The sequence below is a fragment of the Pagrus pagrus genome, assembly GCF_965226575.1.
Source record: "Pagrus pagrus genome assembly, chromosome: 16".
Taxonomy (NCBI): Eukaryota; Metazoa; Chordata; class Actinopteri; order Spariformes; family Sparidae; genus Pagrus; species Pagrus pagrus.
This window is the reverse complement of record NC_140200.1, coordinates 16,757,141-16,782,962: the sequence shown is the minus strand read 5'-3', so window position 1 is coordinate 16,782,962 and position 25,822 is coordinate 16,757,141. Positions and strand designations below refer to the sequence as shown.

Sequence of the window (25,822 nt, the reverse complement as noted above, 5' to 3'; positions counted from 1 at the left end):
ATTTCTGTGCATGTGAATGCATGAATATATGGATCACCTGGTCATAACTATTTCAAATTTGGGCTTGTTTTCCAGTATCTTAAATCACAGGTCCTAGCCAAATTTGCTAGATGTTGATATATTTCCTCCTAAAATTACCGTCACAATCAGAAATTCCTTTAGGGACTAATTCAAGGAATCGCCTGCTGCTCATTCAAGTCTGACTTCCCTCTAAAAATACCGGCCTGCTTTGTAAACATCTGACTGTCCTGTTAAAAGTTGAGGAGTCCTCGGTTCTAAATGTGCTTTACGTTCAGTAAGGCTGTAAATCTCGACATACAGTAAAGATGTGGACGCGGTGTAAATCATTCGCTCCTCTTTGCCCTGTGGCCTTCTCCTCTGAATGGGGTTCAGTGTTCCAGCCACACCTGCTCACCTTTCCCAGCCTGCAGCCCAGGGACATGGGTGAGCCGAGGCTGAGATGAGAGGAGAAGAGGGGAGGCCTTGGACAGCTTGGAAAGGGGCAATGACCCTGCATACCCCAAGAAGTCACGGTAATGCCTCTGGCTCTGTATTTCGTGGTCTTCGGTCATGTGCGAGGGCGTTGTCACGTGCTTAGGAAAGATTCATGACCGGTGGATTTCAGAGCAGTGAATGCTGGCACACTTCGAACAGAAAGCCACACAGCATGAAGTTTGCGAAGGCTTAAGTAAACACACTTCATAGTCTCAAGTAGCCCTGCAGAGTGCCTTCACAAATGCACTGCCATGTGACTGGGGTGTCACTTATTCTAACTTTCAAGGGAAGGGAAAAAGTAGAGTCCTGTGTGCTTACTCATTCTTTTAACCACTAACAATCCCTCTTATATGTATACAGAACATGCTGTATTAACCACTGCATGTCTAACATTAGCACGCAATAATTTTGCAGACAATATCAAGCAAGCAAAATATAACTTCTGGAGTCCTTTTTATGAAGGTATATTTGGTGCAAAAGTCCTGAGCAGTTGTGACAGTGAATTTGTATCTGTAGAAAAAGAGTCACACATGTGTATCAGTAAAGTTGAAGTCACAGAGAAGGAGTTGCACACCTGTAGAATTTTTTTGTGTCCCACAAATACAACTCAACAGTTACACCTTCTCAAATTCTTCATTACAAGTACACAAATCCTCTGTTACAAATCACAAATCAAGAAATTCCTGCTCTCACACATTTTGCTCCAATAAATGCAGCAAAAATGGTGCAAAACACATTTGCACACCTGTATCAAAGAATCTGAAGCTGTGGACAAAATTTGAACATCTGTAAATCAGTATGTGAGTCCGTGTAATGAGAGTTGCACACCTGTAGAATTCTTTCTCACAAATATACATTTTTTTCTTGGATATTTTTTCAGCACACATACAAATCAGTAACTACAACTGCTTGAATCTGCTGCTACGGGTCACAAGTAAGTAACTACAACTGCTTGAATCTGCTGCTGCGGGTCACAGATGCCGTTTTCCTCTTTCAAATCACAAGTCGCCCGCGCTCTGACTTTTGCACCAAATATCTCAGCGTACTTGGGGCAAAAGTGATTTGTGTACCTGCAAACGCGATTCGTGTCTGTAGAGAATGGGGCGGGCTTTGTTCGGGGAACAGAGAACTCCAATTGGCCAGTTCTTCTTCTTCTTTGAGTCGTTATGGTGGTAGGCAAAGTTGCTTATACGCCATTGCCGCCACCTATTGGCTGGAGCGTGGAGCCGACCGTGGCATCTTAACAGGAAACATCCCGCCTAGCCATCAGCCAGAGCTGCGATCGCGCCTTGAAAAGAACGCCTTGACTCAGCGGAGCAGTTGGCGTGTGATGTTTAAGGTACGTATGTTTTCTGATATCACCACCGTTATACGTCTGTGTATCGTTTCATTATGCACTCCAGTCAGCTACGTTGGTGAAACATGTTTAGTTAAGTTAGCTCCCCTTGCCTCCCGAAACGTAACGTAGCTAGCTAACATATTATAACGTTAGCTATGGTATCTAGTCGTCTGTCGATATACCCTCATATTCAGTTATGTGCATTGATTCTGTTTTGCCTTCTAGAAAAATGTCAGATCAGGCCGGGTCTTCCCAGGTGAGTGATTTACTATGATAAGAAAACCATGGTTAACATCCTTTTTTTTGGGGGGGGGGGGGGGGGGGGAACGAACGTTATAAAGCAATAAATCTCTGTTGGTAGTAGTTTGTTAATTGCGAATGTAGAGAACCGTTCATCCTATCTACTTCTCACTTAGTACATGTGTCGCTAATGACCCAAGGAAATGTTGGAATTTAGTGCGATTTGGACACGCGACACTTTCAATATTAATCTACTTCGATTAAATAAGGGAACACACACTCCCCCTTTTGGTCGCCGCTCAGTCGCAGTACACTACAGACCAACTCTTTTTCACTCCCAGTGAGTTACCAGCACGATCTGATAACCTAAAATAACTATAGTTGCAGTGTTTATTTAGCAGGCGTCTAACATAACAAGGCTATTTGAAAACTGTGGGCCACAGAAAGTTCCCTAGCTTTCCTAAAGTTAACCCATTTTCCCCGTGAAGCAAAGTGTATTAAACCGGTGTTTTTAATCACAAGTAGCCACTACTTTTGTGTTTTTCGGTGAACCACAGTGTATTTCATCGGTGTTTCTGATCGTGAGTAGCTGGACTTGGTGAGTCTATTTCCCCAATGAATGACCTGAATCACGCACTCCTCCACTCGTGAGTTTCTTATATAATGTTGAAAAATAAATACATAGATATACAACTTGCTCATGTATACCTCAAAAAACATTAATGTGTCATGTTTAAGTTGTTCTGCATTTCAATTCTGAGAAAGTTTGTATATAATTACATTGTTGTATGTGTCATAGCAGTCTTTTTGAATATGAGCTCCAGTGTTTTTCTGATCAGAAATTTGTCTCTGTTGTTGTTATTATTATTATTATTATTATAAATATACAGCAGTGACATGGACATTAGATGATGATGATCAGGTGATTGACTTTTTACTGAAATATTAACAAGATAAGTTCTGCAATTTATTTGGGGTAAATTAATTGTTATTTTAATTGAGTAATAAAACAATATTCTTCAGAATAATCTATACATTAGTGGTGAAGAGTTATCAGAGAAATCATAAAAAAAACTATAGTGAGACCGATGTAGAGAGAGAGTGTTAGGGTTAAGCCTCTCTCTACATGGAAGATAAGATATTCCGTTATTCTTCCCACAACAGGGAAATACACATGTCAGGTTAACCCTTACCCCCTCTCTCTGTCTCAGTATTGCTGGTTATAAATACTTAACAAGGCGTCAGCTAATTGGAGTTGTAATGTTAACCTTTTGACAAATCTGCACAGTCAGTGTCAGTGTGAAGTAGTTTGAATGAGCGGTTTCTCAAGGAAGCTACAAACAGCAACACCAGAGGTCAAACAATTGGCCTGTTACAAAGAGGCAGATTTTGAACCGGCACTGCAATATTTTGTATTGATGTTAGGAATACTATAGTTAAGTAAAGGGATGTCAGAGTTTACATTACAGTTAATTTAAAATCTAAATTTCCCATTAATGACTGTATTTCTCCTGCAGGGAAGTGCACCTTGTAGTAGGTGCATTGTGGTAGAACTACCAAATGCCATATTGAAGTACAATTGACATGTCTGTTCAGGCCTCAGGAATATATGGCCTGTCCATATAATAGTACTGTAACGATTCATTTTAACAATGATTCGATTCATATCACGTTTCGTGGTTAACGATACGATTCAAGGACGATCGTCTTTCACTTAGAACAATACGATCCGATACGATTCAGTGACTTGATATCGATTCAGTAACTTTTTAGCCAAATATTCAACCAGTGTGACTGTGAAATAAATACCTGGATACTGGACAGTGCAGGTGAAGTGTCAGGTTTAAATTATGGATATAAACAAGTACACAACAATTAATGGCAAATGTATTAACCTTTTATTTGAATGAAGTGCAACCAGGAGGTTAACCTTTTCTGCTCTCATTTTCAATATAAAAAGTAGGGCTGCCCCCAAATAGTCGACCAAGCACTGGTCGACCAAAAAGTCATTAGATGACCAAAATTTCATTGGTCGATTGGTCGCAGAAAAAAAAACTGACTGGCGGCTGGACTGTGTATAAAAGGCTGGAGGGCTTTTAATTTGAAGGGCCAGATACAGGAAGTCGTGACACCCACTCACTGTCAGTGTTTGTTTTTTTTAACACGGCAGGTCCCTCCATCGGGGTTAGACAGTTAACAATTAATCAACCAATTAATAGCCAACCATGTCGGGAAAGACATCTAAAATATGGGATCATTTTGAAAAGAAGAAGGATGACCCAAAGAAGGTGACATGCAAACTTTGCAAGAAAAACTTCGCCTATCACTGTTCACGACGAACATGGTGTACCACCTTAAACATGTAAGTAGCCTAGCTACCTGCCCATGGCAGCCGAACGTTTGAAAGCAGAGATAAATACATTTTATTATTGTTATGTGCGCTAGTATTAGACTATTCGTGTGTACTGGGAAGGCTAAATTATCCAGCTCACTATGTTTTACTTATTGTGTAAATCTCTCTACAGGCGCATCCACTTTACCGCAGAGACTTTTTAAATTTTTTTTAATATATACATTATATATATGCGTCGATTAGTCGACTAATCGCTCTGAATTGACGACCACTGGTCGACCAAGAAAATCCTTGGTCAGGGGCAGCCCTAATAAAAAGAGTATAGTAAGTGCAACCAGCATTTCTTCAGGTTGAATTAATAGTAGGTTTATCTGCTACTTCTGCTGTTGTTTACAACATAAAAAGAGTAGTTGTTGTCACTCTGAGATTTGCGCTACTGCCGGCGTGTGCCGATGACATCACAGACAGTCAGACTGAATCGAGTAACGTTTAATGTGTCTTTATCGTTAAAAGTGCTAAAAAAAACACACATCCATTAAGTTTGCCATGCTTAAATCCAATGTGCAATTTCCAAGTATCGATACAAGCCCGGAAGGCCAACTTGCCGAGCACAGATCGATGAAGTTGGATCGTAGGAACATAAATTGAGTAATCGATTGAGTAGATGAATCGTTACACACCTACCATATAATCAACAATACATTAGAAAAAGCTTTTTGCAAAAGTGAGTCTTTTATGTGTAAACATGCTGTCTTGCAAATTTTGCACAGTTTCCAAATGCATCTAATTAAATGTAATTTCCACATCTGTCAAATTTACCAGCCCACAACAAACATTGAGACAGCAGTTCGTACGCTTCTGCACTGCATAAGAGGTGAAAGGGACAGCAGACCTCATGCACCTCAACACACAGCTGCACAGTCTACTGCCACTGGACCTACTACAGCTGCTCAGCCTACTGCCTCTGGGCCTACTAGCAGCAGACCTGTAAGACCAGCTACTGTACACCAGGAGATGCAAAGGTAAGTGACTGTTTGACTAAGATAGAATATATAATGTTTTATTATCTTTAAAGAAAAAGTTTCATAGTGTTCTAACAGTTTTCAACAGTTGAAAGCCTCTATTTAATCTGAGCTAAATTAGGCAACACAATGCAAAGCATTTATCCAAGATTTAGGTTTTTTTTATTCTTGCTACATCCTTTCATACTACATACTTTGTTGCAAGTGATTTGTAGCATTTGTATGTGTCAGTGAAGGAATTACTAAAAACTTGGCAATACTGCCAGTATACTGCATGTATTTAAACTGACAGTAATGTTGAATTTTATGGTTTTAAGTATTAAAACAATTACATTTATTTAAAAAAGTTGTCCTTTGATATTTAGATGTTCACTCAATAACTGTCTATGCTTCATCCAAGATGTTTCCCAGCATTGTATTCTGGAGGCCAGAAACGCAAAAGGAAGTCAGCAGATCCTCCATGTATGTCGGTGGTAAAATTTATGGAACTGCAGTTCTGCCTACAACCTACAAACACAGACAAAACACCAAAGGATGAGGCAATGCTCCTGCAAGCAGGTCTTGGAAGGCGGACCATAAATGTGCCTAACAATGCAGATCACGCAGAGGTGAGCCTTAAGAATAAGACAACAATGAACTCAAGCAACATCATAGTAGTTTTTCAGCTGATATTTCAAATCTTGTGATTTCTGCCGTGGCCACCATACTGCTGGTAGATGGTGGGCAGTTAATTCATCATTGAGCTTATTCACTTCATCTAATACAGAAACACCGGTCGTAAAGATACTAAATCCTGATGATATGCTATTCTTAGTGATGGCACAGTTATATTGATTAACCAGCAAGGTGGCAGGACAGCTAGTTACATTACGAAATATCAGAGCTCATTCACATCAAATCACTTTTGCTCTGCTAATCTCTGATATTTACATTGTGATGGCACACCTGTCTGCTGCTCTGCTCATTTGCAAGAGCCTGGGTGGGTCATCAATGTAACAGGCTGCACCTGAGAGGTGGGAGGGGCAAAAGTCTCAGATGGGCTGCTCTCCAAGGCTGATCTCTTACTCTCTGGGCAGCTTCATCTTGGCCTCATGGCCTCTCCATTGTTTTAGTTATGCTTTTGGTTATGGTTTGTGCATCTATTACAATGCTCTATTTTTTCCCAAGTATCATTATTATTGTCAACCATCTCTGTCTAGCACATTAACTGGACTATGATCTTTTTCTGCCGTCTACAGCTGATGACATTATTAAAAGTGCGTCCACAATGACCGCATTGCTAACTTTTTCCAGATAAGCAGAGTACTGTTGGAAGAATTTCCCAAAATGCGAGATGTGCGTGGTGGTTGGCTGCTCAAAAAAGCTTCAGGTGATATTCTTTTTCCGTTGTTGCATAACATATCTAAACCTGCTGTATATATAAAAGATATGCATGAAAAGGTTGTTAAACGTTACGAATGTATCGTGATATGTTATCTGGAATGTCAATGTTTTCTATGATATATAGAAAGATTAAGCCCTTAGAATGAGCTAATAAAATGTTTTCATTTCTAAAGGGGGAAGTGGACAAAGAAAGACCACTCCACTGCCCCAGGGGTCCCAAGGGTACACTGCAAAGATACTTCGGTCTTCATCAAACAGTGGGAAAAATGTGCTATACATTGTCCCTCTTCAAGAAAAAATGGATACCACCCCGCTGCCGTATGATGCTGCAGAGTTCGAAAAAATGCCAAAAAACGAATGCATGACCTGTGGCTGCTTGATTCCTCTGCCCCTGATTCAGTTCCATATTCAGTCCTGTCAAGACAATGTAAGTTTTCATAAACATCTTTAATAACCAAAAAAGAGTCTTCTATACCTTTAAGTTCCTCAGCTGTGATTGTATGAACTCCTGCACTGCCTGTGTACTGTGACTTAATATTGAGCTGACCATTGTGTTTTATATTACCCAAAAGAGAGGTGCATCTGAAGAGGAAGCGGAACAGGTTTCGGATATCATTTGTGTGGTAAGATGTCACTGATGTTTCAGTTATAATATTGAAGCAGCATTTTAGATAATTACACATACTGATATCACAGACATCAGCATGTTATCTTCTTTGGTTCATTTACCACCGTCGTATTGTCAAGTTCAGGTGTGTTCATTTATATACTCCTTTGTAACCTGCTTGGCCCACAGGACTTCTCCTGTCCAATTTGTGGAAAGCAGTTTCCTGCAGAGACTGTTGCCTACCATGCAAGTTCATGTGGGGAAAGGTATTCCACTCATTATAACAAACTAGTTCTGTGCCTGTCCAGAAGGTGCCTTTTCGTAACAGGCTGATTGTAACTTTCTTGAACTACTCATCCAAAATACTTCTTCACACTACTTCTTCACTTTTGATGTTTAATTTAAAGATATTTTTTTATTACTCAATTACACGTAATGCTCCATGTACTAAGCCTGAGTTGGCTGGGTTTGATTCCCATCAGCGCCCTTTGCTGCATGTCGTCCCACCTCTCCCATATTTCTTGTCACTTTGGCTGCACTATCAAATGAAGGTAAAAAGCTACAGGCATATACATATATCACGCACACATGTAACGTCCAAATCGCACCAATTTTTCTATGATCATGAGTATGCACATCCTCGGGTTACCAGCAAGACACATGCCAAGTTTGAAGTAGTTTGGATGAACAGTTGATAGGCCATTCACAAGTGAACAGAGTTTTTGCTAAATAGTAAGATGTTGTTGTAAAATCTTAAATTTAGTTTAAAGTCATCCTTACACACTAAATGAAGAGTCGGCACTGTAAACGGCAAATGATTTAACATTTATGTATAGGTTACTTGATTTGTAGCATAATGCTCTAGATACTCATTTCATATGCATGTGTTGCAGGTAGTAGGTTGGCTCAATGGGTGCAATCAGGTGGGCCTCATGGCACAATGCCATATGAGGTCTGCAGAGGTCTTCTGTATTTTGGTTGAACTGTGATGTTTAGACTATATACATTATTGTATTTCTGCTTATTGTTGTTTCTTTATGCTTTATGTTAAGGTTTTCTGAGTTTTCTTCAACTCCATCTGACTCTGAGAGTATGCACATGGTCAGCACACCTGACCCTAGACCTTGCACATCAACTACCCTGCCGCTTGACGATGTCCCATTGTCCAGACCAATCGAAACAGATGATTTGGGTTAGCATTTATTCATTCAGAGTTAATTCTAATACAATACAATTAGTCATAATTGTGTAATATGGTTAAAATGACATTGCTTTTACAATAAATGCCACAATTCAGAAATGCAACCTTACATCACCATACACTTTGCAATGTAGATGTTGCAAAATGAGTCAGCCTGGTTTTCATTCTTTATAATAGTCTACATGGTCCACATGGGCAAATACAGATCATGTAGACTATATAGACCAAATGTTGTTGAATTTTCACTAACCAGTCTTTGTGTATTTGCTCATGCAGTAATGAGTTAAGTGTACTGAGTGAGCAAGGAATGTTGACCACATTGATTCAGACATCTTGTTATAGCTAGGGTGTGATTATCACTTTAAACAAAATTTCTTTTTTCATTTCCAGCTTGGAAAAGCATTGACGATCCAGAAGTGGCAGCAGACCAGTACAAAAAGCAATGGCTACAGTCCAGAGAAGATGAGCCTACCCTAAAAATTAAAATTGACATCACAGAAGATGTAGAGGACCAAGAGGGCAGAATCCTCTCCTTTTATAAGGCTCCCAACATTGACTGGGCAAGACCTTTCCAAGCGAAACTTCAGGGTACTGTAACTTAACTAAGCTGTACGCCTTACTGTTTTAATTGCATGTAAAGAGAATGATGGTTGTCTGTTCACCTGTTTCTTGCTGTTTTCCCCTGAGGACGTGTGAAAAATATTTTAATATTGATTTTAATGAAACATAATGCCAAAAGTGTGTGTGTGTGTGTGTGTGTGTGTGTGTGTGTGTGTGTGTGTGTGTGTGTGTGTGTGTGTGTGTGTGTGTGTGTGTGTGTGTGTGTGTGTAAAATTATACCTGAATAGGCATGATTAGTACTAGTGTACACTTTTAAACTTTGTCTGTGTTTTTAGGAGATGTGGCCGTTGGAGATGGTGTGAATCGACACTTTTTCAGTATGGTCATGCACAAGTTGCACCATGGTTTCACAGTTGATTTTGGTAAGTCCTCTGGACAAATCTGCTACGTGAATAGACATAAAAGTTAAGGAATATTTGAGTAAATAAAGTTATTAAATATTTGAGATTCGGAAGCATATTATAGGTAATAATTTTGGCTCACTCTCAATCTGAATTTTTATAGATTGTCAGAAAAAACAAAAAGCTATCTGTCTCATTGCACATTCCTAATGTTTGTCAAACTTTTTCATGATAAAGTATGTATTTCTTCCTTCCTCACTGGAGTATTGCATAAAGATTGAACGGCAGTCAAAAGAAACGATTATTTTGTACTTTCTGTTTTTGATTATTTCTCTGTAGGAAATGCATGCGGCACGTTGCTGTTTGAGGGCCAACCTGACCACCTAATCCCTTCCACCTCCCAAGTGTTGGTGCAGAATGAGATGTTTATTGTGGCAGGAAGAATGATAGGCCATTCTTTCCTTCATGGTGGCCCTCGTCTGACAGGTGTTAGCCCAGCAGTTCTTCATGTGCTGTTGGGTGATCCACCCCAGACATCCACCATCACCCTTGAAGATGTGGCGGACATGGACATCAGGGAGACCATAAAACCGGTAAGTATAGAGAGGTGCAATGCACTCCATCAGCAACTGTTTCATTTGAATCTTTGTACCTCAGCACATTGTATTAAATGAAGCTATGAAAGATGTAAGAGTGCATATTGTCAGCTTTAATATTAGGGTATTTACATCCTCAACAGGTGATGTAGAAAAAGTTGTATTTTTCAATCTTAATTTTGAAACACAAATAGCCAAACAGCCGTCAAGCAGCTGTCCACTCACTTTAATTCACATAAAAGTGGTGAGTGTAAAAAAAAGAGCCATAACTACCATACAATTCACCTGATATGAATGTAAATGCTCATATCATAACATTATATTCTCAAGCACTTAACCTCAAATATATTGTTTCTTGCCAAGCCCAATATGCTATATTTAATAGACAGCAGTGTCACTGAAAATTTGGACAGCACTCAATGTACATGTACATGTACATACAATTTAAATGTTATTGTGGTTGGTCTCATTTTGATTTAAAAGCTGTATGAAGATGGACAATCAAGCAGGAAGAGAGATGAATGCAAGAACCAATGCAGTGCACTCACTCTGGATCAGAGGGCAGCTATAAATGCGTTGGCAATGGCATGGGACCTCCCTGTATTAACAGAAACCAACAGCACCTGGCTTCTTCACAATCTGCTTCAGCATGCAGTAAATCCCAGTTCCAACACTCGATCCATGAACGATTTGGATTTAGATTTTGGTCGCTATGGTGTTTAAGTATTGTAGAGCAAGTTTCTTTGTAGTCTAATGCTTTAGATTATCTTCTATCTTTATCTTCCATCGCTGTTTTTATTCCATGTAGTTTAACTTTTTGCTTTTGTACAACTGAAATTTTCATTTCTGAATAAACTTATCGAACACCCTGAATCTTCATCATAGGACTACAACAATAGACAGTAATTACTGTATGTGATAGATTGAAGAACTTTAGACATTGCAGATAATTTGCAGACAGAAATTAAACAAAAGACATGGTCTTGACAGGAGAGACTAATTATTATTTATCCATGATTTATTTTAAGGTGCTTGGGCGAAATGTGCACCAACTGAAGCAGCTCAGGCAGGGACTGAAGGAGTCACTGATTTTGCCACTGCTGCAATCTCGACCAGACACTGTGGCATCAGTTTTTCCATGTCAGTTGAGGGCTGTATGCAGTGCCCAGGTAGTGCATGTAATTTTTCTCCCCAATAATAAACCATATCTTAAGTACCATCTGACCATTTTAAACTATGTACCCTCAGTCTGAATGAATACGTTGAAGTAAAATGAGTCAAAGAAGCCACACAAGAATGAAACCTGCAAATGGTGATATAATTTGTGTATTGTCATAATCATCCTGTTTTTTTAATTATTGCAGATTGTTTTAGACCAAATCAAATGGCCTGAAGCAGGATCATTGGAGGATGATGACAGCGATGGTTACTCGGTTGATTCCAAATGCCGAATTATGGGGTACTTGCGTGAGTTTGTGAGAACAGGTATATTGCATATCGATTGCATACTTTTTCCTTTTTCCACAACGTCCCTCCCACAGTAATAAGGTTTAAAATGCATAATTATTTTCTGTCCTGTGTACTTGTACACTATATAGTCTGTTTACAGACTAGCACAGTATTTGTCTATTGTACTGTAGCATGTAGTCACTCACTTATCTCAGTTTTCAATTGTTCGAGAACTTTTATTGTTGTTCTTTCGCTGTCTTTGCTTTCAGTGTCCCAAGAGCAGCTGAAACAGCTAGTCAAGTTCTGGGTTGGATGGGAGATACCCATGGCTGACATGAAAGTGGAGGTGGTGCAGGCAGAACATCCAACTTCATCCACATGCTTCCGTACCCTTCGCTTGCCTGTTAACTACAACAGTTACAGCGAGTTTAGCTCTCACTTACAAAACTGCATTGCCACAAATGACAGTGGCTTTGGATTGTTGTAGAGTAATACTACACCTGTTAAGAATGTTAACAAGAGTCTGAACAGAATGTTAAGAGGGGTTTTTTTTGTGATAACATTTTTATTTCTTTTTTTTTTTTTGCAAACTTACAAAGAAAAAAGAAACACAGATGTGTGCCCATAAGAAAGACATTTCATTTGAAAGAAACAAAACACATACAAAATAAGTAATGAGAAAATAATTAATTTTAACACTTACAAATTCACAAGTTACCTCTTGTTTTCCATTTAACTGCATTAATGTAAGCAACTACAAGGAACTTTATTTTTATTTTTTATTTACAAAAGCTTTATGGGCAAACTTTGTTAAAGCAGTCAGTGTACATTTAAGTATTCACTATTTTCATTAAACATATTTCTAGCTTTTCCATGTTGTTGAACTTTATTCAACTCTGTTTTGATTTATCACAGTCCAGTCCACTGTTCAGGGCTACACATAGCCAATGCTGTGCATATACTGCAGTGCAGCTAAGTATTTGTCCACCCCCATGCACGTTGAGGGTCCCATTGGGTCCACAGCAGCACAGAGTCCAGCCAGGTTCTCAGGTCTCAGGGGGCAGTCACTCTCAGGGATGTGCACACCATAGTTTGGATTGCTGGGTGTAAGGCCACTACTCTCCCAGTCAATTGGTGGCATGCGCAAATCCTGTAAGATACAAAGTTATTTTGTGGTATAATTTTTCGACAAGACGTGACGTGCTGAAGAAAGATAAACTGCAATGCCAGATAATAATCAAATATTATGTTGTGTGTTGATCAAGTAATACAATAGTGTGAAGAAAATGTTAAATGCCTAATATAGGGATAGTAATCATCCAAAACATATCTTATGTAAGCATCACTGCACCATGTATGACTTGTTGTGTGACCACAGAGTGAATCTGACCCCATGTGTGAACTTTTGAAATTACAAAGTGCACTCATATAAAACTTACTTAAAAAAATAATCACAAGAAAGAGATAAGGGTGTCAAAAATGCAGCTGTAAGTAAGTAAAAATAAGGACAAGAAGAAGTCAAAGACATAGCGGTGTAATGAGGATGGCGGAAGAGGTTTTTAAAAAAAAATATGCCTGTACATATTTGGGCAAAGCCGGATTTCTCCTTGAGGGTCTGGAAAAACCCTAAAATGCCCCACAAGTAATGATGTAATGAAATAATGATATTGACCAAAGAGAATTATAAAGATGTCAATTTTCTGCCAATGTGAATGTTAAGAGGTTGGTCAATAGGTGTGGGAAAAGTGAAATCTAAAGGGAATATAAGCTAATGCACTAGCCATTGAAGCTCAGAGGCAAGTTTTTTTTGCTGCTCAAGACTCTGACTCCTGATGATCTTTTTGAACACTATTGAGAAGCTTTTTTCCTGAACTGATTGAACATTGCTAAAACCACCTAAAATTTTGGTCCAGTGGCCTGGGACTTAGGTTTCAAGGGACATCAATATTCTTACACAACACTTCAGCACACCTTCAGCCAGTAGGGGACAGAATCAGAGGAACCCACCACCAGAGGCGTCCACACCCTCTCATCAGACCCACAGGCCCAAAATTTAAAGGTAAGCAGAGCCTGTAATATCTGCAAATTTACGTAGTGGTGTCTGAGTGGAAGGTGTGGTCCGCCCAGGTAAAGGATAGCCTCATAATTTATGATTCACCCCTTTCTGAACCTAACCCTTAACCCTCTAAATTAATGATCACGGGAGTCAACAGGGCAGCAGTGTGTGTTCTGTGTTACTGTCTGTGTCTGTTTCCATGTCTCAGCAAAACCATGGTGAGGAAAGAGTGAATGAGTGTGATGAGATTATGCTCAATGTGTGCATTGCATGCTGGCTTGTAGCAACACAATTTCTCTTGCCTCAACTCCGTGATGTGCCGACTATATTTCAGAAATAGTTACCTCATCATTGTACTCTTCAGAGTTGCACTGTAGTCCCATGTGCCAAAGCTGGTTGGGAGTGCGATTTCTCTCACTTGAAATGGGATGATTGTCCCAGCCATCCCTGAAAACATCAAGCTGTGCTTGCAAGCGGGGAATGAAGACCCAGTGGCAGCAGAAGAGGTGAGTGCTACTGGAGAGATCAAGGAGACCATCCTCCTCCAGGTGATGCAACATGTCATAGAAGTGGCACGTGACTGCTCTGAAGACATCTCGCCAGAGACGTTCAATTCTGTTAAAAGCACATAATTTAGAATTCAAATTATTTCAGCATTGAGAATACTTGCATTGAAAAACAAGTAATAAAGTCAGCCGAATACAGTTATTATTGTACCATGCTAATAAAAGAAAGACATGCCAAGACAGTGAAAAACTGAAAGAAGCCCATGCAAGCTAGCCACCATACTGCCCTTGAGATCCCTAAAACAGTTTATGATGCCCTAACTGAACTGCATTGCCTAGCGTCTGTACAAAATGAAAAGGAACAGTTTCCCTGCATATTACGTGGTTGTAATATTTAAGATATGTGTCTAAGCTTCTTGATATGTGTGTATCTGTACAGTGATTTAAATAATGATGAGCTTGATGCCCTGGTGTCAGCCATCCACTCCAGCAACCCACATGCAGCTGCAGATCACTGGTGCTTTAGCATGAATTGAGGTTGGTTGTGTTTATTAAAAGGAAATCTATTGCAGGACTTATGGTAACATACTTATGGTAATGTTTTTCCATTAAGGTACAATATGGTGATATTTGAAGGAACTGATGGCTTCTCAAGGAAGGTAGTGATGATAATAACTTGAAGGCCCTTTTCACAGCATGTGTTTTTTAAAAAAGTACTATAACCACTGTATAAAGACTAGTAAATTGTTAATGCTGAAAACCTGAAGTTACATAAGGACAGCAAAGAATTTTAGTTCAAAGTTACGGTCAAGATTTTCATATTTACCAAAGTCACATCTACAACATCAAAATGTTCTTAATAACAGACATCTCTTCTATTTGCGTAAACTGAATTGTTACATACATGTATACCCTATACACACTGTATATTACATATTCTCACCCTCTTAAAGTAATGGCTTATGTCATATTTTGAAGTTTTCTAAAAACAGAAAAAACTGAACCAAATATCTTCTATCCGTTTTTTCTGTTTTTAGAAAAACTTGAAAATGACTTAGGCCAATATTTTAAGAGGGTGACGATATATGTATGTATGTGTGTTTTCATAAGTACCTCTGATTATGCACACTTTTCCCTGCAATGAAGCTGTTTCTCCCAGCTCCTCGGATAGAGAACATAAGGCGAGCCACATCAACATTTTCCACTCCATGGTCACCCCGAACCCTAGAGAATTGAATGTGGTGTAACTGAGGACAGCATATTTTTACACTTCCTTCAGATGCAGCATTTACTATGAAGAACAGTTAGTGTGATATAGTTAAGGGTAGGATATATCAATTTAAATGTACAGGATTTACCTTTGTGGTAAGCCATGTTTCTCAACAGCTTCACTGAAAAAGGCAAGGGACGTGGAGGCCTTGTTGTTATTGGCAACACCAAGATACATAATCTATAAAATAATACAGAAAAACCCCATTATACCCTAAATCATACATACTATAGCAACTATCCTGACCTTATTAGTCACACAGTTGGGTGCAGCAATGAAAAACAAACTGATGTCTGTTACTAAGAAAATTTTGATGTTGTAAGCATGATTCAAGTAAATATGACATTTATGATCTTAACTTTTAACAACATTAACAATTTACTAGTCATTATATAATGATTATGCTACCTTAAAAACACATGCTGTGAAAAGGGCCTTTAACTTATTATTATCACTACCTTCCTTGAGAAGCCATCTATTCCTCCGAATATCACCATATTGTACCTTAATTGAAAAACATTACTATTAGTATGTTACCACAAGTCCTGCAATAGATTTCTATTTAACTAACACAACCAACCTTATGAGTTTGTGGTTTGTGTCGATATGCACCAGTGATCTGGGGCCTGGGACAGAGTATGTTCTGCGTACCACACACCGCAACTCTGACATTCTTGACACAATCCCTGCAGTGTCAACTCTGTGCATTGATGCACGAACCCTCTCCCACTGAACTCTATGTCCCTGAGCTCGCAGCAGTCCCAACATCATTCTGTACCCTGCATGAAGGTTGCTGGAGTGGATGGCTGACACCAGCACGTCAAGTTCATCATCATTTAAGTCACTGTACAGACCCCTCACAGAGAAACCCCAATGACTCATACGTCTCTGCAGCGTCCACCTAGAAACCCCAATGAGCTTGGCAATATACTTCACAGTCAGGCCCATGTTAAGGAGCTCAGACACATACTCTTTGCATATTGCAACCGTGGGACGACCAGTATTTCCCCTCTCCAGAGAAACTGTTACAAATGTCTCCCTTTCATTTTGCCCTGACACTAGGCGATGTACCTCCATTAGGGCATCATAAACTGCTTGAGGGATTTCTAGCACGCTTGATAATGCACTAAGAAGAACCAGCTCCTGTGAGCATATGAAGTCAAGGTAGTCTCGGTCCAGAGGGGCACGATCAAGCCAACTTGACAATCTATTGAAGAGTCTGTCCAGTATTTGGCTGAGCACCATTTCCTGGAGGAGAAACAAAACATTCTGGTACAATGATGTCTCTAACATTTTGGGGCTGGGGGAGGGGAATATGTGACACGCTTTGTGCTTATATGCTTTGGAGGTATACCCAGATCTTTTCTGCCTGGTTGTGATTTAGACATGATCCAAGCACAGTTCAGTAAACAAATACGAGTAAACAGAGGAACTGCTGTTTATCTGGATACAAAAGCAGTATTAAGTTTTCATTTCTCAACAGATTTCATTAACTCTTTTATATATTTCATGGGTTGTGATCTACATAGAGAACAAAAGCAAAGTTTTGTCTCCAGTTACATAGAATTTTGTATTTTTGTCTAATTTTGTGAATGAGGCTATACACTAACAACGGATTAAAGTCACATAAAAAAGGCAAACCTAATAAATGTCTGTATGTAAATGTATGTCTGTTTTAGTGTTCTTTATATAATGAATATGTTTGCTGTTTACCTTGTAGTTAGACAGCCTTTTGAAGTTTGTGTTGCTTGTTAACTCATTCTCTCCCCAGCACCAGTGTCCCTTGACAAAAACAGTGATTTTACCTCTCAGAGCTCAGAAGCTGCTGGTCAACTTCTGCCTCACTCAGTCAGTTTAATTGTGGTATTTTGTGATTTTGATGTTGGAATGAGTCTGAATTTACTGAAGTCACACAAACAGCCCAATCAAAGTGGCAGTCAGAGACCAGCAGCTCCTCTGGTGTGAGAGGTTAAAATTATGTTGAAGTCAAGGGAGTTTAGTGCTGGGAAAGTGATTTAACAAGTGTGTTAACGTTTCAAAAGAGTCTGTCTAACACTAAGTTAAAGCACTGAACAAATTCTTAATATACCCCACACTTAAACAGTGATTTTATTAGGTTTGCCTTTTTTTGTGTTAAAAATATATTTTGCTGCCATCCACACAGCAGTACACAGTCCAGCTTGATGTTGGTACTCCAGTCTGCATCTCTGTACCACAGTCTATTGTATGTAATACACTGACTGTGTACAAGTACCTCATACAACCACAATTCAAAGAACCCAAACTATTCTTTAAATACTACTATTTAAGTAAATCATAATATTTCTTCCACCACTGCCTACACATACTAGCCTTCACCTTATTGTTTTATAATTATTTAGGAAACATCATTCATCATTCATGTTAAGTAAATACTCACGATATGACACTCACCTGGGAAGACCCGGCCTGATCTGACATTTTTCTAGAAGGCAAAACAGAATCAATGCACATAACTGAATATGAGGGTATATCGACAGACGACTAGATACCATAGCTAACGTTATAATATGTTAGCTAGCTACGTTACGTTTCGGGAGGCAAGGGGAGCTAACTTAACTAAACATGTTTCACCAACGTAGCTGACTGGAGTGCATAATGAAACGATACACAGACGTATAACGGTGGTGATATCAGAAAACATACGTACCTTAAACATCACACGCCAACTGCTCCGCTGAGTCAAGGCGTTCTTTTCAAGGCGCGATCGCAGCTCTGGCTGATGGCTAGGCGGGATGTTTCCTGTTAAGATGCCACGGTCGGCTCCACGCTCCAGCCAATAGGTGGCGGCAATGGCGTATAAGCAACTTTGCCTACCACCATAACGACTCAAAGAAGAAGAAGAACTGGCCAATTGGAGTTCTCTGTTCCCCGAACAAAGCCCGCCCCATTCTCTACAGACACGAATCGCGTTTGCAGGTACACAAATCACTTTTGCCCCAAGTACGCTGAGATATTTGGTGCAAAAGTCAGAGCGCGGGCGACTTGTGATTTGAAAGAGGAAAACGGCATCTGTGACCCGCAGCAGCAGATTCAAGCAGTTGTAGTTACTTACTTGTGACCCGTAGCAGCAGATTCAAGCAGTTGTAGTTACTGATTTGTATGTGTGCTGAAAAAATATCCAAGAAAAAAATGTATATTTGTGAGAAAGAATTCTACAGGTGTGCAACTCTCATTACACGGACTCACATACTGATTTACAGATGTTCAAATTTTGTCCACAGCTTCAGATTCTTTGATACAGGTGTGCAAATGTGTTTTGCACCATTTTTGCTGCATTTATTGGAGCAAAATGTGTGAGAGCAGGAATTTCTTGATTTGTGATTTGTAACAGAGGATTTGTGTACTTGTAATGAAGAATTTGAGAAGGTGTAACTGTTGAGTTGTATTTGTGGGACACAAAAAAATTCTACAGGTGTGCAACTCCTTCTCTGTGACTTCAACTTTACTGATACACATGTGTGACTCTTTTTCTACAGATACAAATTCACTGTCACAACTGCTCAGGACTTTTGCACCAAATATACCTTCATACCTTTTAGTCCAAACATGTAATTCTCTTGCAAATTTTGCCCTGCTGTCTCGACATTATAACCACAAAGTGCTTGAATTGTAGTCTATATGTGTTAAAGCTTGCCTGCAAAATTATAATAATATAGTGTAAATACTGGAGGTGGAAAAAAGATTAAAATGTTTTGAAACGTGCTCAGACTGGGAGAGGACGGAGGCACGTTACGAAGCACAGATGATTGGCTTAACTAATGCTAACCAGGCAGTGTGAGAGGTAGGCAGAGCCCTGCTTTTCATTAGCACCAGCTCGGTAACTGGCAAGTGCAAGCCAGCTTAGACTTTCCAGATGTGCCTGTCCTTGTATGATCCTCAGCGCTGCTCCGAGATCTCACCTCGGGGCTGCAAACCGAGACAAGGAAACACACACAGCAAGGGAGAGCCCGTTCAGCCAGCCAGCCTCACAAAGAGTTGTATGTGTGCAGGAAGCTGCACAGACTGAGAGCAGGCTGCTCTGCAGAGGGTATGCCACGTTAACACCACATCTCTGCAGTCAATGCCTGGCAACGATGCCTACCAAGATGCCTGTCTCGTGTTTTTTGTTGTTTTTTTTAATCAGCATTTTAATGTACCATCTTGTTAATGGTTACTGTGCTTTCAAGTGTCAGGGAAATAATTGTCTGCAATCAAGGAATAACAGGAAGCAGGGGGCAAAATTAACTTTTTTGCCAAATGACAAATAAGTGTTCAAATTTTACCAGCCACCTAATAGGTGACCTTTGGTTTTAGGCTGGTGAGTGAAGAAAATCTACCAGCCACTTGCATATTTTTACCAGCATTTGGCAGGAAATAGTGCACTCTGCTCCGCGGAAAATACGCGCCAAGTCTATTTTTGACGGAAGCGGTCAGCAGCCGCATGAATCGGCACAGAGCCGATGGAGCCAGACAGGAAGTCAGGCAGTGGGTCAGCATAGTGCATCTGATCATTTTCAAAATAAAACACTTAATAATAAAACGGACAAATAAGGAACGATATAACTAAGTAGCCTACTCAACCACAGTCACAGGACAAAAATCAAGGAGAGTCAGAAAACATCAGGCAGGCATGACGTTTTTTAAATCAAACTTGAAGAGTCGTCCCATTACATGTGGGGAGATTTCAACCGTTACCCCTTGTAACTCTGTTCTGAGGGGCAAGGGGGCAGTCGGAAACCAGGGGTAAAAATTGGAAATGGGATCATGTTCACTTTTCTTAACAATCAACTTATGTCATCAGACTTAATAGATGTTTTAGTTACATTACAGACAAAAGCCTTGTGATCTAGAGACAATAACAGCAATTTCAGCTCCAAACAAAATGAAATTTGGGTGGCCTGTAGTCTAGAAAGTCTCTCATCCCGCTGAGCTCTCAGAGCAGAGGTGATTGATTTCAGTTTGAGTCAGGTCACCGTCTGTGGCTTAGACGCCCACCAAATCAAACACTCTCAACAACAATGCATGAGGCCAAGTACATTCAGGCTGTCATTCTCTTGAGAGTAGTGTTTTTGGATTTCAGCCTGATGTCAAAAGTTGCGAAAGGATTGCATCTGCAACACAAAGACACCAGCTGTTAGCAGAGCTGCTCTGTAGCCCAGTGACACAGATTCTGGGGGTTAAAATCAAACTGAACTTGACTTTTAGACTTAATTTGTAAACTAACGTTAACGACACACAACTGCTAACCAATTAACTTGTGAGGCAGTTAGATACACAAGATTACATGATCGCTTTTTCCTTGACATCAGCTTCAAGCTATGTGGTTAGGATCTATCAGCGTCCTACGAGGAACTCCTGGCCATTGAAAGTGACTGCTGGTTTGAAAACAACAATGGCAGCTTGTTGTTTGTAGGTGCTGCTATAGCATCAGTTCTACTGGAACTAAATAGTGTACGTCAAAGAAAGAGATGAGTAAAAAAACAACACTGAAGGTTTTTCTCGATCTTCTCTCACCTGGCTTCGGCAAGAGTAAGATTTAACAGCTAGTAGCGCTCTTCTATGGTTGATCTGATTAGGTGAAGTTAGCCAGTGATTGATGGTGATAGACAGATGGTTTGTCCAAGTATTTTTTGAAGCTGCCTGCCCTTTTCCAAACAAGTTCTATCGGAAAACTTCCCAGATGGTTCTGTAAAAAAACATACCATCTTGTGCGTAGATAGATAGACTTTTTCAACAGATAAATCTGTTGAAAAAATCCCACTCTGGCAGAAAACATGTGCAACAGCGACAAAGATAATTGACATTTGGATAAAGTCTCCACTTGCTGTGCTCTCTAAATGAATAACAAATGGATCTGCCAGGGAGTGACGAACACTGGCTCAACAACAAAACTCCTCATAACCGACTTTTCATGTTTGTCCAAGCATCAAAATCACACACTGTCTTAATGCCATGGCCTACTTCTTTCAAGGACAAACACGCATTTGACTGTCAAAACGGTCCCATATTCAACATAATGCTTTCTGCTTAAGTAAGCCAAGACAAAATTTAATTATTAGTGGGCAGAGGAAGAGAGCAGGGCACATTAGGCCATCGCTTCCACAGAACAGAGGCTTTAAAAGCATTTTATTTATGGCGGAAACATGACGCCAGGTGTGTCTGGAGGTTATATATCAGACAAATTTGACAAAAAGGACAATAAACGAAGGTATGTGTACAATTTGGGATGCACAAGTAGGGATAATATATGTAACTAACTGCAACTCCCAAGACGCATCTCGATAAGAAACATCCAATCATAAAACTAAAAAAAATCCATTTTGAGGGCCATAAACAACAGGCGGAAGCTAAATGTTTTTTTTAAAAGAAAACTTTACTGACACTGCAGTTGTAGTCAATTAATCATGAAATCGGGGGTCATATTATTCAAATTCAGAAACACTGGCAGGACGTTTTGTTCCCAACTGCAAAGACACAACGGTTTTAAATTTGCCAAAGTCAAATGTCATTAGATATGCGCCTTTGACTGGCTTCTTCTACAAAACAACGCTGACTCACGGGCACCGTAGCACTTGGAGCGAACTGTCCTGCCAAACTGACGGAGAAAACATGATTTCTTACAATTCTGTTGCGTGTTTATCGGATGCAGATTCCGTTTCCTAAGTTTCCTGTCAACATGTGATTTTAGCTTTGTATAACAGACTAATCTGTACCTTTTCTCCAGCTGGCTTCAGGTGAACATACAAACAGTACCACAGTAATTCTTTGGCCCAAAAGCTGTGCAGATTTCACCTCATGTGACTCCAGGTTTGCCCTCAGTTCATTTTGTTTTGCTAAGCATTCAGAGCATGAGGAACTGCTGGCGATCAGATGTCAACATCTGTTTCTGTATACACAAAAACGTTCTTGTTTTTGGGTTGCCACCTATAGTTGTTTTGTATTATGTTCTCATGCCTGACTAGCAATGCAAACCATTTGCTTGAAAGTGAATTGAGACCAGGCCTTGAGATTAATGGACCAATGTAGTCCCAGCGACTGTAGAAAAAATGTGTTTGGGTTGAACAGAGGTCTTTGACTGGGATGCCTATGGTATGACAGGGATATTTGTATGTATTGTAGGCCTATGTATGTAGGAAATGTATCACTTTGCAAATGACCAACTGATATGAAAGCTCACACCAATAGAGCTCATCTGCTCATGCTATGCCCATTGAAAACATGCTGTTTGGCACAGATTATCTGTTGGGTGAGGGGTTTACAGATCCAGTCTTATGCTCACTGAATTGCTCACAGACTCGTCAAGGCCACCCGGATAATATCAAACATGTTTGGATATTTTGCAAAACAGCCAATGATAGAGACGTCCTGGAGCAGCTGACGGTGCTGCCAAGCAACGGTGAAATATTCTAGGCCTTGAGGCTAACATTAGCTAGCATACTACTGTCGACAGAAACCTAAAATCCCTCCTCCACTTCTCGCTGAAGAATAGAAAACTCATCAAGAGTTTGTTAGATAATAACTAATAAATGGCTGGCTAAGAACAATATGACGCAGGGATGCATTATATTTTTTCCCTGATAATGCTACATTGTGAGCAACAAATCTGTGTTGAAATCGGCAGGATTGAACAGTGTGTTTGGCTAACGGAGATAACAGCTAATGGAGCTAAACACACAGCAGGACGGAGAGTTTCTTTTCAGAGGAACATGAAGCATTAATTAACTGCACTTAAATGACACGACAACGCAAATTTACAGTAAATAAATAAAAATAAAAAAAACAGTCAATCTTCAGCTGAGTACAATTTAGAGGTAAAAGTACCTTGAATGTTAACCAACAACTATAGATGATAATAAAGAGTTAAGATTGCATTTTGTGATGTCTGAGTTTGAACTGCACTGTTCACACTTTGTATAATTGACTAAAAGAAAGAAGTGTGTTGATTTTAAATGAATTTCTCCAAAGCAATATTTCCATGTTTAGTATCAGAGGAACATAATGCTGCTAAAGCTTACTGATCTTAGCGCCATCTATTTATAGACTTTCATTCACCTTAGCTCTTCATAAAAATGTGCATCCACTGGAAATAGTGAAAGCATGAAAAAGGCCAGATTAACACGTTTTATTTCTCATCTGACCTCAGTCCAGCTGTAGCAGTTAATAAAGGGACCGTTCCCTTGCCCACAAAGTTTCTGAGCTACACCATGTTGTTGTCATCCACTCCCCACTTCTATTTACGACTACACAAACCAACCAGCCATTATCATACGATGTCTCCGTGAAATCATATGCTGCTCACATTTCTCATGAGCCCCATACCACTCATTATGCAGCACAAAACCCAACATGTGGGTCACAGTTTCAAATACAAATGGTTCAAAAATGTCCTCAGTGTCAGCGATGGTCCCTAGTGTCGGTTGCCGGTGACGCAGACAAACGTTGTCTGTGTTGGGTTGGCTGTGTTCATAGAAGACCACACAAACAGCAAGGGATCCGTTGAATTCTGCCGGGGGATGCCAAATCCATAGTGAAAGCAGATGGATACTGATATCCTGTTGAAAACAATTACAGCGCCACCTCTTAAAAAGCAAAGTCAAACACAGAGCATTTCAAGCATGAAATAATCAGGTTCTTTTGCTAATTTTCACATTTTTTTCCTGACCACAGTCAAACAAACACGATCCCTCTTCATGTACATCTTTGCACACAGTTTAAATGCAAGCTGAATTATGAGATTTGTGGCGACCGCTGAAAACTGTTATATCACTGCTGTTGTTGATTTGTCTTCATGTGTTGACTCGACAACAGTGCTCCACCACAGAATGACAGCTAAGTGTTCAATGAACACGACTGAATTGGGTTAAAGAGGAAGAGTTGTGAAACCGTACCCAAAGAGACAAGAACGGCAGATCAAGATATATACTCGGGATTATACAAGCAACTGATTACACCCAAGATCAGTGCCGAGGACTCCACACTTACTTCATCAGGCATGAGTGGATTTGTGGATTTTCACGTCCTTCCTTCCCTCTAAATTTTTTCATCCCAAGAAGACAAAAAAAAGCCTAATTTTCAAGCCCAGAAAATACAAGATATTCCTGTTGGATCTCCAGTTTCTTTCCTTTAATGTCAAAATGCAATGGTTGAAACTAAAATTGATTTCACTGTTGATTGAGATTGCGTAAATGGTTGTTCCAATACCAGCATCAGAAAAGCCTTGGAACTGTAGCAAATATCCCTAAATGTTATGTGACATGTGTAACTCAAACACCCATACAGGGTCCATATTAAAGGTGTTTACCTGAACGTAGAGTATGTTACATCTGCCACCAGGGGGCTCTCTATCAAAACAAAACAAAAAGCTGTTTGCTGAGCATTGTGAGTGCGCGTGTAATGAAATTAGCCGTTACTTTGTGTAAACTTGTGATTTTCCCAGGCGGTTTTTTGTTTAGTTTTTTACTTTTTAATGCGGAATTAATACATATGATATCTTCAATTATTATTTATTATCATTATTATTAATCATATTTATTTTTTAACATGCTATTATCGGATTGGTACTCGGTATTGTCCAACGCCCAGAGTTCAGGTATTGGAATCAGTATCAGGAAAGACAAAAATCTTGAATTACTTACTTTTCCTGAGTAATAGTTCAAAATCCAAATTTTCATTTTATAGATCAAATGATTAATGCACCATTTTGTCTAAATAATCCACACATGAATCATTGATAGTTTTATTTTATCAGGAGGATTGTGAAGTTACGTTCATGTTGTTACAGTTCTGCCCAACAACAGGGATCGACATACATTATATACGTTAACTTCTTCAAACACATTCTGGATATAAACGTCTCTGAAATGTATATGGGGACAGTGTAAATTCTCAGTGAGCCAAACGAGGGCTGCGCTGCTTATTATTATCATCATCACCCAAACTTTGATGGTGTGCAGAGTTACTGCGAGAAGTGGAGAATAACAGGGCACACTGTCTATATGGGTCACTGTGGGGTTTGAATGTGGCTGAGGGGATGTGAGGGAATGAGTGGAAGTGGAGGGCTGCCTGTCGCTCCGTGAGCCAAGCCACAGCTGGCCAGATTACAAGAGTCTGGATTAGAGGCCAGGGGTTGAGGTAGGGATCTCATTGACGGTGGAGCTCAAACACACACGGAGGCCACACATTATTAAAGCATCAATGTCACCATCGAGACACGAACAAGCTAGAAACTGCTAAGGCTACAAATCGAGCCGTTCATTTTTAAGTAGCGTTTTAGACCTTGAACTGTGTTTTACGTGGCCATGCATATAAATATTGTGATGTTG

At 39.7% G+C, this 25,822-nt stretch overlaps 2 protein-coding genes across 11 annotated transcripts; one reads left to right on the top strand and one right to left on the bottom strand.

Annotated features, from left to right (window-relative positions):
* The first annotated feature begins 972 nt into the window (after nt 1-972).
* On the top strand, nt 973-12,536 carry LOC311271461 (uncharacterized protein). 6 transcript variants are annotated; one of them, XM_084377147.1, is made up of 17 exons: nt 973-1,429; nt 1,473-1,834; nt 2,060-2,090; nt 5,250-5,449; nt 5,850-6,057; nt 6,743-6,818; nt 7,006-7,259; nt 7,405-7,455; nt 7,629-7,705; nt 8,492-8,631; nt 9,031-9,228; nt 9,537-9,623; nt 9,942-10,195; nt 10,682-10,852; nt 11,227-11,367; nt 11,563-11,683; nt 11,917-12,536. In XM_084377147.1, exons 3-17 carry the CDS (start codon nt 2,064-2,066, stop codon nt 12,132-12,134), a joined length of 2,223 nt encoding a protein of 740 aa, XP_084233273.1. In that variant the 5' UTR covers nt 973-1,429; nt 1,473-1,834; nt 2,060-2,063; the 3' UTR covers nt 12,135-12,536. The 6 variants fall into 6 exon arrangements, with proteins under 6 accessions (XP_084233273.1, XP_084233274.1, XP_084233271.1 ...); XM_084377148.1 differs by lacking the exon at nt 2,060-2,090; XM_084377145.1 differs by having other exon boundaries at nt 1,473-2,090.
* A 45-nt stretch (nt 12,537-12,581) lies between these two features.
* On the bottom strand, nt 12,582-19,027 carry LOC311271462 (uncharacterized protein; the record flags this gene model as incomplete). 5 transcript variants are annotated; one of them, XM_084377153.1, is made up of 8 exons in its annotated part: nt 18,574-19,027; nt 18,169-18,530; nt 17,913-17,943; nt 15,938-16,727; nt 15,568-15,659; nt 15,323-15,433; nt 14,048-14,318; nt 12,582-12,797 (listed from the first exon to the last, which is right to left on the bottom strand). In XM_084377153.1, exons 4-8 carry the CDS (start codon nt 15,974-15,976, stop codon nt 12,582-12,584), a joined length of 729 nt encoding a protein of 242 aa, XP_084233279.1. In that variant the 5' UTR covers nt 15,977-16,727; nt 17,913-17,943; nt 18,169-18,530; nt 18,574-19,027. The 5 variants fall into 5 exon arrangements, with proteins under 5 accessions (XP_084233279.1, XP_084233278.1, XP_084233281.1 ...); XM_084377152.1 differs by having other exon boundaries at nt 15,938-15,983; XM_084377155.1 differs by having other exon boundaries at nt 15,568-15,600; nt 15,938-15,983.
* Between the last annotated feature and the right edge of the window lie 6,795 nt (nt 19,028-25,822).

Excerpts from the sequence above, each read along its gene's own strand:
- LOC311271461 (XM_084377145.1), top strand. The coding sequence starts at position 2,031 with ATGTGCATTGATTCTGTTTTGCCTTCTAGAAAAATGTCAGATCAGGCC. Across the intron at positions 7,456-7,628 it reads TTTCGGATATCATTTGTGTG|GACTTCTCCTGTCCAATTTG; the intron begins GTAAGATGTCAC and ends CTTGGCCCACAG. Across the intron at positions 10,853-11,226 it reads ACAATCTGCTTCAGCATGCA|GTGCTTGGGCGAAATGTGCA; the intron begins GTAAATCCCAGT and ends ATTTATTTTAAG.